This window comes from Xiphias gladius, chromosome 19, assembly GCF_016859285.1.
Source record: "Xiphias gladius isolate SHS-SW01 ecotype Sanya breed wild chromosome 19, ASM1685928v1, whole genome shotgun sequence".
Lineage (NCBI taxonomy): Eukaryota > Metazoa > Chordata > Actinopteri > Istiophoriformes > Xiphiidae > Xiphias > Xiphias gladius.
Window position 1 is genome coordinate 2,417,215 of NC_053418.1, and position 15,338 is coordinate 2,432,552.

The 15,338-nt window shown below is 43.8% G+C and overlaps 1 protein-coding gene across 1 annotated transcript in view; it reads left to right on the top strand.

Annotated features, from left to right (window-relative positions):
• fras1 (Fraser extracellular matrix complex subunit 1) overlaps nucleotides 1-15,338 on the top strand; it is a 235,343-nt gene that overhangs the window by 115,634 nt on the left and 104,371 nt on the right. Inside the window, exons 14-17 of the mRNA XM_040154916.1 lie at nucleotides 3,565-3,708; nucleotides 5,672-5,812; nucleotides 6,489-6,629; nucleotides 6,742-6,909. Coding sequence (XP_040010850.1) covers nucleotides 3,565-3,708; nucleotides 5,672-5,812; nucleotides 6,489-6,629; nucleotides 6,742-6,909 — 594 coding nt within the window. The remainder of the gene's footprint in view (nucleotides 1-3,564; nucleotides 3,709-5,671; nucleotides 5,813-6,488; nucleotides 6,630-6,741; nucleotides 6,910-15,338) is intronic.

Below are 15,338 nucleotides of genomic sequence, written 5' to 3' on the forward strand. Positions count from 1 at the left end.
GAGATAAACAAAACCCAAATTAAACTGTCTCACTAAGAAGGTAAGAGAGCACATAATGTATCAGCTCCCAGTGACCATCGCCTGTGGTGTTTCATCTACAGGTGGCGCTACAGCAGCACGGCGAACTTAAAGGGCCGTGACTCGTGATTTTGACTCCCTGTTCACACCCACTGACTCAGAGTATAACGCCGCTCTGGCCTCTCACAAGAGTGAAGCTGGTGGGGCGTTTTTTTAGTGTCAACAACGCACTTTACACATGAGGCTCTGAGTGGCCTGTCATTTTCTCTCATTGCCAGGTTACAGCAGTTAATATCCCCAGTGATGTGTTTCTACGCATCGCTTTCAAGTCCAGGTAGTGCTTTAACGTCATGTCATAGGGAACGGGGAAACCTTTTACTGCAACAAGCTGCCGCCCGTTCACATGTACTGATTCACACACTAGAGGCCCAACAGGACGTCGGCCATTGTGGATGTGCTCTCCAATAGTCTCCCGGCAGCTAAAGTCTCCCTGAGGCATGACGTGGAAAAGTTGGGGAAGGTTCGGCATTCACACAGTTTTCCTCTGACATGCAGGAGCGACAACCCGGGGACAACCAGTAGTGCTTGTTTTGATTCCCCAGAGGAATTTTTTTTCGTACCCTCCAAAAATCATGGTCGCTGTTTTAATCAGGCTGATTTCAGACAGTGGGCATGTTAATGTACGTTAAGATCCAGATATTGATCACATTTTCAAACACTTTATATCATTAAAATAACCAGCTTATAGGACTGAGCAGCCTAAGAGGAGATTTAGTATGTTACAACCCAAATTTGGAGTGAAAATCTCTACTTGAAAATGACCTTTACTGAGAGGCTTGTGAAAAGACAGTGCCTCCTTTATGAATGGCCTCATGGTGTCTCTATTCATACCGCAAATTAATTAGTGCTCCTGTGGCACCTGGCCTAGCTTCCCACCAAATTTTATTCAACTTCTGTTGAATAGTTTTTGAGTTACCCTGCTGACCTAAAAGACTGACAAACAGGACTGAATACATGGTAAAATATTCCATTACGGAGAGGTCAATTGCACAGCCGAAATTCAGTGATCGCAAAGCTCAGCGTGGAGGAGAATAAAAATAGCTAAATAACAAGGGAATTCACACTTATTTAATAAGCCTTGTTTAAATATGCCTCAACCTGCATAACCGTGTTGGAAATAAAGTGTCATTGGTAGTGAGAGGGATGGGGTGTGTGTGTTTGATGAAAAAGACAAGGTTGTGTTCCTGGTGGGGAATTTTCAAGATGATGAAGAGGAGGATGAAGAGAGAGTGAGAGAAGACACCAAGGTTGATTACCTGAGGAAAATCTTTATTAAAGCGCCGGGAGGATCAGGAGATTCGCCTCACGCTGTTTTCCAACAACTTTTTGCAATATCATATTTAGTTAATTTCTTGCATCTCACACTAATTGAGTGAGATTTCCACCAGCATTTCTTAAATGGTACTGATTAAATTAACTGCACTCTCCTTGGGTGAATATCCCCTCGTCCTGATGCCCACGTTTTTTGCCTTCTGAGTTCCCCTCATTTCGCTTCCTCAGCCTTTTCCTTACCTTTGACTTTGACTTTTCTGTCTCTCTCCTTTCACTCCTTAACCTTTGACCCCAATTGCTTTACATATTTTCACCTACATATCTCTGTCTAGCTCTCCACTCCTTACAGCTTCGCACCCAGCCTGTTTTACAGGAGATGATGGATGACACTGTGAAGCGTCTATCTAATGTGGAGCGGAATATTACGCACTCTTAAAACCGAAGACTTGCAGAGATTCAAAGAGAACCAATAGGAATGTTGGGGTTATCACTACAAAAAATGACTTTGTTGGTGTTAAGAACAGAGCATTTTATTTTAAAGGACGTTTCGGTATGGGAAAACTCCACCAAAGGACCATGGCAGTACTGTCAGGATGCACCAGCCCATGGAAGATCCACTAGGAACGTGCATGGGTCCTCCTAAGATTGTGTTTTGAGGAAGCCCTCAATCTCATTGAGGTCTGGAGAAACTGAAGCACAAACAGTCCTCAGGAAGGGCCGTTGTTTTTCACTTCTAAGTTATGTACTTTCTAGAACGTTGCTTTTACAAACCAAAAACTAGCCGGATGTGCTGTATGCAAGCACTTTCAAACCCATTTCCAGTCTAATGGCTGCCGTGGGATTTCCAAAAATCCCATTATCCAGTTTTTTTTTTTTTTTTTCTGACACTGGGGTCAACAATTAGGATTGCCAATGCAAGATTATCTAAAGATTAACAAACAATAAAGAAAGTGGATTGAAAGTGGTTTGTACTGGATGTAATCCCTTCATATCTGTAACTAAGATGAAAATAGTGTACGTGTGGAGGACAGGCATCATAATTGAAAGAAAATCCAAGACGAATGAAAAACTCTTTGTGAAGGGGGTGGACACCCTCTAAAAAGATTTCCTTAATGCATAAGTAATTTTTGGAACCAAACAGCAGCAGCATGAGAATGTGCATCAGAAATTTGGTAGGTAAACAGTGTTGTCGGTGCCAGAGTTAGCTGTAACCGAGCCAGAGTTGTCAGAGCACACCTGTGTTTTCCTTACAGTTTGTTTTTCTCTTTTCGTTTTTTTTTTTTGTGCATTTTTTGTAGCAGTGGCTGTGGCATCTGGTTTCACTCTGCAAGCCACTGGGAAATCAAACGTGATCGTACCGGTTGGTCCTGAAATAGGTTCTGTTCTGTTGGCCTCTTTTATCCTATTTGTTGTGTCCGAAAACCGGGAGCCCACTATAATGGTGGGGTCCGATGGCCAAGTTTAAGTGGCTGTTTGAGGGTTGAGCACTTGGTTTTAGGGTTAGGATTCGGTTTAGGTTTCGGTTAGGGTGAGTTGGGATGGTTAAGGCTAGGGTAAGGGGCTAGGGAATGTATTATGTCAATGAGGAGTTCCCACGCATATAGTAAAGCAAGGATGTGTGTGTGTCTTAATGGTGGTCTGTTTCTCTGTCTCTGCCCCCCCCCCCCGAGGCACACTCGAACACATACACCGTTAAATATTTTACATGAACTCCCCACATAGCTCTGCCCTTCAGCCTCCTGCTCTCAATATTCGTCTGTGCTGTTGTTAATGCTTGTTCTACCAGTGCCCACTGACCACATACACACACACACACACACACACACACACACACACACACACACACACACACACACACACACACACACACACACACACAAATAAACAAGTTCCACAAAATCTTGTAGTTCGTATTTTTCTTGCTGCACAATCCTGATTATCTCTTTTGATTTCAGTGTTTTTTTTTTACAACCTTAAAGTTTTTCTTGACCTTTAAAGAAATAGAAATAGTTTTGTAAAGGGTCAGTGTTTTCGCAATTTTTTTTATGCCATTCGCTACAATTCACACATAGTAATCTTTGCAAACCAGACATATAGTTTTTCTAGAATGTGTTGAATTGTTTCTCCCAGCTTCCAGGCAGAGATCTGAAAGGGGTTTGATATGCGTAATCTATCGCAATGACGATCGCAGTGTTTTTCTAATCTCTTCACCAGACTGTCACGAGTCGTGCTCAGACTGCCGTGGGCCGAGCCAGCGGGAGTGCGTGTCCTGTTCGGACCCGGCCGCCTTGCTCAAAGAAGGGGAGTGTGTCCCAGACTGTGGTGGTGGTTTCTACAGTCAGGAAGCCGTCTGCCACGGTAAAGTTGACGCACATCCATACTACAAGGTAGCCGGGAAAAACAGAGGATGTGTCTCTGATGCCGTGGGAGGTTTTTTTCAGTATTACGATTTTAGGAGTACGAGGAATACTCCTCCTCCTGACGGGAGCTGGGCCTCAGTCCAATTTAAAACCGCGACCAGCTCCAGTTGTTAAGGATAAATTTCCCGTCTGTGATTAAAAACAAACAAACCCAACACACACTCATGTAAATCTGCAAAGTGTTTCAATTGGCGACAAAATCAACTTGGTTTTCCTTTTTTTTTTTTTGGAGCTGGAGCTGCATATAAAGTACATGCAAGCAGAAATGGCTAAACTAATAGCAAGCACAACGTGCCTTGCATCCTGTATCAACACTAGACCCGTGTTGTTTCTGCATTGCATTATGGGGTCTGTTTTCTGCCGCTGTGAGTGCAGTGATTGGACTGTCTGATTTTTCTGTGGAAGATTTTACCAAGTGTGATTGTTAAATATTTCTGCAAAATGGCGCAGGTCTTTACTGTTGTTTACCTCACAATCCTCAAATTGCAGAAGAACAATTTGCAATTAAATGTAATTTTTGCCGTTCTGAAAATAACTTAATATGACTTCGTTTTGTCTGCATGTCTGGCTATTATACACAAAAAGAGGAAAAAAGGGAGCACGAAACAACAGAAACTTTACTGGAATTCTAAAATCTTTTGTCCGAAAATATATGTCAGGCTAGATAGAAGTTTAAGAGGAAAAAGCAACTCACAAAATTGCGGCTATCCATCTGAAATGTGTTCGCTCTGCAGCTTGCCTTCACGAGGAGTGAAAGTTGATATTTAAACAGACAAATTAAATGTCACAGAACGTGCGGGTGCAGTATCCAGTAAACAAAACACCATCTGAGACAATAAGAGGTTTATTGTTAGCGGTGAACAGGAGGTGAAGGTTTGTTTGGGCTTGTTTCTTAGCCTCCCTGTGGAGCTTCTCGCCAGCATCCGCTCCATGTGGTGCCAGAATGATAAGTCAGCAGTAGCCAGAGTTGGCAAACAAACAATTTAAAAAAATACAATAATTAGCAGTTCTCTCTTCCACTAATGAGGATCCAGAAGCTCTCTGAAGAAAAAGATCCTGCATGAATATGGATGGTTTCTATTTTTGAGTGGTAAGAAGAAGAGGAGCAAGAATAGGCCTCCCTCAGGGCGACGGTGAACTTAGCAACACATAGCTAAGTTCTTTCTTTGGTTAAAACCACCTGGAGGAGTTGAGGGGGGGGGCTCTTCTTTTCCTGCAGCTCATATGAACGAGTTGCGGCACCCAGCGAGGAGAACCTGGGGAACTTTCTGGAATAAGGTCAAATCCATTAGAACTTGCCAGTTTGCGCTTTGAGGCCTAGTTTAAAATGTCAACATCTGGAGAGAGCTGAGGGGTTTTTAATTTCTCGATTTTCCTCCTCAGGGTTTCCTGGGCAAGATTTGATAGGTCTCCTTTTTTGTCCCAACCAGCATGCCGTAGGAATACTGATTTTTAGCCTCTGTTTATATGGAAACAAAGATCTGTTTGGGCATGTTTGCATGTCAAAATGTCATATGGACCACTAAACACACAAACACACACACACGCGCGCGCATGCGCCCTAAAGTAGGAATGTAGCTAAATCTTACTTTGGTTTTCTGGACATTTTGTGGCTTGTTTGAAACTAGACTTTTTATACACAATATCCCATCAGCTTGTTAAGTTTTTTTTTTTTTTTTCCACGGTTCAAACTAGATCAAAAAATGAACACATATTTGCCAACAATTGATGCAAAAAGTTGGACTAACTTTCATGAGGGACCTCATTAAAAGACAAAGTTAGGTTCAGTGTTTCGCAGACTCGGGATAAGAGACCTTGCTCTTACTCGAGAAAAATTCATTCGTTTTTAAATTGAGCACAGTGCAAAGAAGCCGTTAACGTTTACATGCTGCGGTTCACAGCCTGTGATTCGTCCTGTGCCTCCTGTTTCCCTGACAACCCCAAGTGCATGAGCTGCCCTCCAGGGACCGCCCTGCATCATGGGAAATGTATTACCCAGTGTCCAACTCAGCATTACCTGGACAACCACAACAGATGCCGAGGTAGGCCAAGTTTTCGACTGCTACAACGTAAGACCGAGCTTGACAGGTCATTCTTGACTTTGAAAACAGCAGTTGTCAAGACTCAAGGTCCACTTACTCACTTCTTCTGGAGCTTTTGACCTTATCACACTAATCTGCAGATTGAGTAGGCCCAGTTTGCTCCGTTGCCACGGAGATGTAGATTTGATAGTGTTTTTCGAGGTTGTCGGAAATAATAATGAATTAATAATGTCGTTATCAAGCATGTTTCCCTCCAAATGTGCAAACTTTGACCACAATTTGAGCAATTTTCCAAAAAGTCAGAAAAAAAAGGGATTCATTGTGCTTGGATTGACCCCCATAGCAATGTGTTGCTTTCTCAGTCTAGCATAAGATGTTTTTAGTGTTTATTTATTTATTTATACATTTTTAACATTAATTTATGCCATTTATTCTGGTGTAGAAATTTCGAATACATGTGGATAAAATCTCACGTACGTGAAGTTACACAAGCCCACGTTTATGACAAAAGATTATGCGTGCCAGGTACATAGGCTTACCTACGTAGCCATATTTCATATCATCTATTAAAGGATTATAATGCCCTTCAAGTAGAAATTTGTGAAAGAGAGAAAAAATTAGCCATCTTTGAACCACCTGTTCTGGTTCAGTTCTTCCCTTTGCCTTATATCCTCAGCCTGCCACAGCTCCTGCGCCTTGTGTTGGGGTCCCTCGGTGTCCCAGTGTACCCAGTGTCCAGGCGGGCTCCTTCTCCACCAAGGCCAGTGTGTGGAGGCCTGTGGGGAGGGACTGTACTCCCAGGACAACACCTGTCACAGTGAGAGTTTATGTCTAAGTTTTTTCAAAAGTATACATGCCTGTAAAAGTGCTTTATAATTCTCCGGCACTGGCGGCCTTCCCTCTTGACCTTTCATCTCCCCTGCTTTTAGACTGTCACCCGTCCTGCCGTTCCTGTGTGGGACCCTTGGCCTCAGACTGCCTCCGCTGTCTCAAACCAGAGGAAGCCCTCCTGCCACAGTCCAGTCACCGGCAGCACGGCGTCTGCGCAGCTGGATGTCCCGCACACAGTTTCCTGGATGAAATGCTGACATGCAGAGGTGAGTACGTGAAGTTTTTTGGTTTCACTTGCTCCTTTACTCGGGAGAAGCAGTGTCTGCAAGGCCGAGACCAGAGTAGCTCTGGTGTTACCGGTCATGGCTGTTCACAAGTTATCAAGCCAATTAGCAAGTCAATCCTCAGTCACTCTGGGTTTTTAAAACAGGTTAGGGAATCACCACCACAGATGTGATTTGTTCAACCCACACGAAAGCAACGAAATTCAATCAGAGAACGGAGAAAAATCCATGACAACGCAAACAAAATCTTGTTTATTCAACCAAGCAGTTAATCCCTGTGCAAGCTGTGCCCTCATTTGTACAATGTGAACTATTACTGAAATATTTAGTCAATTAATCGGTCAGTGACTTGCCAGAAAATGAATGGACAGCAATTTTAATGACTGATTATCTGTTTTCATGTGATTTGAAAATGATTTCTGCTGTCAGATAAAATAATCCATTGAAAGATGACACTTTAGGCTCTGGAAATTTGCAATGAGCATTTGTCTTTATTTTTGGACATTTTTTTAGATGAAAAAATGAGATGTCGAATTAATCAAATGATCAGTGGAGTAATCAGTCATGGAAATAGTCCGTGGTTGCAGCCCAAATGTTCACTGAAATTCAGGTTTTGTCCCGTCTTTTATCCCCATGTTGATTCGTATTATAACATATCCATGTGCTGTACTGCACTCTGTGTGTGTGTGTGTGTGTGTGTGTGTGTGTGTGTGTGTGTGTGTGTGTGTGTGTGTGTGTGTGTGTGTGTGTGTGTGTGTGCGTGTGCGTGCGTGCGTGTGTAGACCTGTGTGGATGGATTTCTCTTTGGAGAAGGAAGACAGTGCGTGTGGAGGCACCTGATTAGGGTGTTTGTGAGTGTGAAATTGTGCGTGTAATGGGCTAAGTTTTAAGGTGGGTTTGAAGTTTGAAGGGGTAGTCTGTCAAGTGAAAATAATTATCACCTACTACCAACACACACAGTAACACACACCACTGCAACTACCACCTCCTTGCCAGAATGCCAGGAGGTATCTTTTGTTTCGTATTTTTAAGCGAAGCACGACGACAACGAAGAGGAAAAGGGAGATGAAAAGACCGTAATCAGTTTTCTTTACCTCCCTCGTACCTCCAACTGTGTGCTGTGAAACTCTATCCATTTACCACAATCACCGCTCCACCATCTTCTTAGCTCCCTCTTCAGTCTTTGTGCCCACTGACCACACCGCTTTCAGTATTTGGCAGGGAGAAGGGTATTTGTTCTACCTGCTGTCTCTTCCTCGAGCACAGCCAAGTCATTCGCCAACGCTGGCGTTTCGTTCAGCTCTACTTTCCATCTGCTGGAGCTGCTGTTACCTGTCATGAGATAAGTCACACGCTGCCAAACAGCGGTTTTATGGCCGGTGCTTACATGAAAGTTGAATTTCAAGGACTTACTTGGGAGAGAAGGGCTTGTGAGTGCATCAGTACGAGTGGTTTTGATAACGTGAGGTGCAGGACATGGAGGTGACCCGGATCTAGAGGAAGAAGGATGTTGAACTCTTTTGTTTTGGTCTTGGGAAACAAAATTACTCTATTATAATTGTTAAAAGTTTTGTTGTCGGCCATTTTATTTTATCTCTATTGTTGTCCTTCAAGAATAACTACTAGGGTATCAGTTTTGCATCACCATATCCAACATGTCCTCCAAACTAATCCACAAAATCGATTGTTCTGTCATTGCCTTTCAAAATGACCTCTGCGGCAGTTTTCTTTTGCCCCTTTCAGAAGGACAAGGATATCGTTTTTCAGTGGCTTTCAAAAAGCGTACGCCTGTCACAAAAGGCAGAGGTTTTTGTTTCTCAGCTCACAAGTAGGTTTCTCATCTTGACTATGAAGTGAAGTCCCAAGTTAAGACCAACAATTGCTAAGTCGGACCTCAACCTTGTGTTTTGTGTTCGTAACAAATCATTATGTGTCCTTCATCGAATTGAATGCCATTTTAAATTTTTAAACAAAGTAACAGTAAGTTTCGTCAATTCACAGAAATAATGAATGTGCTTTTATTACTTTAAATTCAACTTCATAACAAATGTAAGCTACCAGGTGTGCCTTGATTATGTTGTTCCTGTGATGCAGTTACACTCATTTGTAACTTCTGAACCAAATATTTTATATGTCGCTTTCTGTTTTTACTTGACTACAGCTTACTTGGGTAAAATATCAACCAATTCCCAGGCAAAAAGCTAAAGTCCATGTGATTTCATGGGTTACTTGTCAAAGTCGGGCTGCTTTCTTGTCTTTTTCTTTTTTTTTTGAGTCTAAAAATTATTCATATGAATGATTTCTAATCTCCCATGGCCAAGGTTTAGTCACAAAAACTACTTGGAAAAGGTGAGGAAGAGGTCATGGTTGAAAGAAACTAGTATAGACTGTAGGAAACAGGATGTGAACAGTGATCTCCCTAAGATTCAGTACATGATACAGAGCTTCGGATTTATAGGTACATGCAGTGTTGCAGTATCCATCTATTATGTAGAGCACAGGCATAGCTGGACCCTCGGGAAATGAAAATAAGATACAGAGCTTCAGTACTGCATTCACGATTGAATCGAACCGTTACTTACCGTGAAAACTCAAAACTGCATTGGAGATGTGGGGGCATGGATGGCTTTGCTGCCTATCCCACTTCTTTGATTTCAAAGCATGAACTCCCAGTGGAGGGGATGTAGGAGACGAGTGACATGGCAAATAAGCGGAGTTTGAAGATGGGGAAAGTTGCACTCTGGGTAGTTTTGTTGGGTTTTCCCAGGGTGCCTCAGAAAAATTCTTGCTGTCTGTTTACGGTTGTACAGCAGCTGTGTGTCAGGGTGTGAATGCAGTGCAGTGATCATGTCAATTACAGGGTGCCCCGAGGAATGTTGTTATAGTTTCCTGTCAGCTGACGGCTCCTGGATTCTTTCAGCTTTGAAACACTGCAATGGGTTGCTTCTCTCGTTAAGACTTATTCCCCAATTCCTCTGTTGCTTGCCATGTGAGTAAAGTGAGTAGCACCAAGAGTGAAAACCTACTTGTGGTTTTTCTGGCAGTCACAGTAGTTCTCAAACTGAGATTTGGAATTCTTTAGGAGTCACAAAACGATTCTACAAGCGTCAAATTAGTTAGCACGCTTTTCACCTTAGAATTATGAATATTTGTAACGTCTGGGCTCCTTTTTTATAATACATCAAGTCAAACAGCCTGGGTACAGAAAGTAGAATTCTTCATTTTTTATTACACTTGAGCAGAAATGTATTCCTGCAAAGAGCAGTCGTGAGTCTGCGCCACTTTGACGTTAGGGATATTGAGCCTTAAGCCATTTTGATAGTAGCATGATTTGTCTCCTCACAACAGTTTACTTTTAAGTTCAGAGTTGGCCAAGCACCAGGGAAAATTTTGTTTACCTGGAATAGAAAGCCGTCAGCAGTATTGCATTTCCTTAATCATCCTGGAGAAGACAATTACAAATCAATAAGTAGTAGTTGGATTTTCCTCTGATACCCATTCATCTCTTTGATTGCCTGGGATCAATATGGAGCCGATGCAGGAACCTGAGGTTTTAAGTTAGAGCCTAAGGCTATTGTCACTAACGGGAACTTTGGTTTGTAGCTTGCAGAGCTTGCAAAGCAAATATTCACAATAACGAGATACACAGTAAATAACAAAAGGAGAAAAATCAGATTAACCAGCAAGAAGTGTGGACAGTGGAGTCAAAGAGCAGCTTGGACCTTTAATGGACACGTAATTTTGCTACAGCGCACGCTCCAACCCAGGAGCCAGGCCAGAGTAGATCAGACCCTAACTTGTGTCTCAGCAGCACTACCCCGTTGATCACTCTTTCTGATAGTAAGGCCATCTGGAGGCTCTTTCGGCAGCCTTTGATGTGATCCTTAAGAGAGCCCTGCTTTGGCTCCGTGATTCCCAGCAGTGAAGAGGCTCTGCTAAGCGAGCGGCAAGCAAAGCCTCTGCATCCCACTGATATGGATATGCAGCGCCCTCCCTACCTGCCTCTGACCCTGCTCTACCAGCTCCTGGTACCGGGCCCCCTGTCTCACGCGCCTCCTTGATCCAGTCCTCTCAGTGCTCAGTCAGTTCAAACATGAATACCTGATTTGAGGCCTCTGACGCTGAGATCGGTGGGAAACGGTACTCGCCGCTGTTGATGGCTGATGCAATGTTCTCTGCCGCTAACTACAGCATCCTGTCATGGCTTCAGCGATAACGGCCTCTTCTCAAGGCCTTTGGGCAGCTGGTCGGAATTTGCTTCGATGGTTAACTGCCCAGAGCACAGAGGTGCTGGTACCTCAATCTTACCCTAAATTCAGTGTTGATGATTAAGCTTGAGTAGAACTGAGTCACTTTACTCTCAACTCATACTGGTCCCAGTTTATAGTGGTCATTGCACCAGTATTAATTTGCCTTTTTCCAGTAGCTGTCCTTTAGCTTTGCTCTCTGAAAAACATTTTCCCAACTACACTTTCAAAACACATTTGTTGAGGAAGAGGGCAACAAAATGTAATGTATGGTGTTGCTGTCATGCTCGACATTACCCTGCCCTCGCCCATGTGCCGGGTGCGATGTCAAACGCACGCAGGCCACGGGCAATAAAAGCACTGGGCGATAAAACCGACTTGATTTGAGCTGCGTGTTCAGCGATGTGCTTTGAATTATGTGTCAGCTACCTATAAAAAGTTAAACACGGGAGTTCTGTTTTTTCTTCTGCTCACACTTTGGAAAAAAAAGGCTTTGTTATTGTTATACAGACATTTGGATTTGTACCGCTTGTCTCGGCGTAGACTTATGTCGTACATCAGCTATTGTGTCTGACAAAGTGCCACTTATCAAGTTTGCTTTCACTGCAAGCTTCTTAAATTAGGCTCAACAGATATGGTGGGCCGGGCATCGGCTGAATACATGACATGTCATTAAAGCTCTTTTCACAGTACCACGTAAATCAGTTGTTCCACTCTGCCTATTTTCTCAGTGACAAAGGTTTTGCTCAGTGGATCGTCAGTAGGTTCAAGTGTGCAGCTCGGAACAATGCAGGCTGTCGCACGGGTTTGTGTCGATGTGCATGTGTGCGTGTTGCTCTGACAGACCTTCTCAGCAAGTTTCTGTCCTGAAGGGGGAGGAGGACAGTGTGTACACATGCACATGAGACGCACAGACTCCAGGGTTTATGTACAAACACACACACTCACAGACAAACATGCACACTCATGTAAACATTAAGTGGGCTGGAGCTGAGGATCTATCGGCTGTCGGAAAACAACTTCCAGGCTGCAAGTCCCTGTCCTCTCCAGTCAGCAGCCCGGTGTGTAGAAGATTTAATGCTGCTCGGTGGACAGGTTGAGTTGCAGCGCGGCAGGACGGGTTAACAAAAAACCGGCGCTGTGTTGGGTCACTTTTCCGAATATCTGAGACATTCATCTTATCTCAGCGCTTCGCAGTTGTTGTTTGTTGGGCAATAGTAGAAAAACACACAGATTTTTCAATCTAGCTCTGAATATAGAAACTCCCTCTGAATCGGAATCATATTTCGCTTTTGTGAATGTCCGTTTTTCTGGCCCCTCTTCCTGCGACCAGGTTGGTGCGTTGACCCAACCCGAGGCCTCAAAGCCTGATGACATTACTGAGCTCAAAAAAAACCCTCAAACTTAACTTTTGAGGGGCAGTCTCTTAATTTATTTCTCTCTGAGTCTGAACTTCGGGCACAAGTTTTACATAGTGACCGGAGGGAATGACATTGCAGATACAAGCGGAAGAGATGAGGTTTGCTCGCAGGGTTGCCGGGTGTCACTGTACTCGAAGAGCTCAGCGGTTCAGGAGGATCTTTTGCATTACAAAAAACACAGTCTTGGTAGTTGGGGCCCCCATCAAGGACAGGATGTTTTCCCAGCACAGTTGATGGGGTGGCTGACCCGGGGAGATCCAGAGCGAGACGCAGAAGAGGTGAAGGAAGCTGCTGGGAAAAGTACGTCCAGGCTTCTCTGTCCGCTTTGTTTTCCTCATGAGCAAGAGCAGGGATAAGGGGCGAAGAAGTGGAGGGATGGAGAGATGAAGATCCCACAGCTATCATATTTGGTCGGCTAAGGAAGCAGTTTAGAGGGCAGAGCTCAAAGGGCCGGGTGAACTTCTAGAATATCATAACGTAGCAGAATCAATGTGAACGATGCGATAGACCCTTCGGAGCAATGAGAGATAACCATTCACTTGTGTTGCTGCTGTGCAGCACAATCGAACTCTCTTCTGCACTAATGTAATGGCCGGCCCCGCGCTGTCCCGGGAGGATCATTAGTTGAAGGCATCACACCCCTAAATAAAATTCACTGCATCAACTGCGGCCCTATCAGCACAAAGCAAAGTAATGAATCCGATTCTCTGAACACGTGCACCAGATAATGTGCGATGAGGATGCCTGCGCACGTGAATTTGGGCTCGACAGGAATCAATGTGCACTCTCCGCCATGCAACAAATTAGATATCCGAGCTGCAATCAAAGCATGAGGGGCCGCCTGTTGTTCTTAATCTTTTCTCTTATTAAGTAAATAACTTTGACAGGACACCTATTTAATGCGCCTCAGAGTGTGTGTTTCTTTTATGCCTGTTAATATGAAGGTTTGTGTGTAGCTTGTTTGGCAGCGTGGGCTGAATGTGTGTTTATGTCACACAGATGATGCAAAAATTGAGTCCGTGTTGGTGGCGTGTTCAGGGATGAATGAGCACGTCGGTGGATGGCAAACTCAATCACGAAACCTTACAGTCTGTCATCGCAGCTAACCAATTAAGCTGCCATATTTGAGGGAGAAGAAAGGGGTTGTGGGTAGGCGGCAGGGAGAAGGCGGGCGATGACTGGGCGTCAGATTGACCGCTTCAGGTGACACTGATGTGACTTTGCAAAGTCGTCGCCCTGACACCGAGGTGCTCCCAGAGGCTAACTGTTTTTGTAGGCTGAGAGACACACGCACACACACACTCACACACACTGCGGTGTTGGCTCAGGTAGAGCACCAGTCTGTTCCTGCCAGTGGCTGTCGCGAAGTGTGTACCCAAGACCCGGATACAGCTGACAGCTCTCTGAAGGAATCCGGAGATGAGTAATTATAAACACACACATACTTCAGCGCGAATATACCAAAAAAAAAAAAGTCAGGGAGTGCAAACACACATATAAACACACACACACACACACACACACACACACACATACTTGGTGCTCCTGGCCGGTTGGTGACAGGCCTTTTGTCTTTCTTTCTCACCAGCAGCAGCAGCCAGTTGGTTTGTGGCTCGGCTCAGCTGCCAGAGCTGATAGCGTCGCTCAGCTATTTGTCTTCATGCTGCCAAAGCAGACGTCCAAGGCTGCACAAAGGGCCCTGCCTCGGGGCAGCTGTGGTGTGGGGTGAAGGGTATGGGAGCATGTAGGGAAAGGGGTAAAAAACCCAGGGGCAGGGAGGTTGCACGCATTTGAAGCCAAGTATAAAAAAAGACAACAAGCAGAGGAATGTCGCGGCAAACCCTTCACACATAAAGCAAACTTTAATACCGATGGAAAAGTGTAATAGTGGCCAGTTTAAGGCGGCATAAGAGAATACTTTTCTAAATATTAAGAACAGCACAGACCTGTAGATTTTATCTTCAGGAATAAAATTCTGTGTTCAAAACCTAAAAAGAGAGAATTTATAAATCAAGCTAGCTCTCCATCAAGAGGAAATGAAACTTTATCTTAGATTGTTGAATGTTTCTTAACTTCTAAATTAAAAATACTCTAGTTTTCTGTCTCTGTTATTAATAAATTCCAAGTGTATTTCCTTTAATTAAATTCAGTGCCATTTATTGTGCGATAACTGCACTCAAACTTTAATTTTTCTTTCTTGTATTCATGAGTTTCCTTTTAAATGCTGTCCTGCTGCATTTCTTGGTGTATTTAAGGGCATATCAGATGTGTTTGTCTTTAACAGGTGCTAAAGAAAAAAAACTCCGAGCCTTGAGCACGTGCGTGACGCGTTCGGTTTACTCATAACACGTTACATGATTTTTGAGTTTTTAAGTTTCAGACAGTGAATCCTCGCTGCCATTTGGAGGCCAACTTACCCGATGTAACTTTAACCTCTTCACTTACTATTTCCAAATTGTATATTCAGATATAAATCATCATAGAAGGATCATTGTGGAAGTTTTGTTTCATTATCTAAACAAAATAGTCCAAACGGAGAAGTAGAGCATATTTCAGAAGTCTTTGCTGGCGTGTGGCCGTCTTGGACCAGGCTCTCGGAGCTGGCGCTGACTCTGGTGTTAATGCGTAACTTCTGATTGGCGGAGCTGGCCGCTGGCCTCGTCTCAGTGTTACATGACTTCTAGCTGCCGCAGCTGACCGAAGGCTCTCGAGAATCAGATTCCGAAAAGGCCAAGAGGGGAGG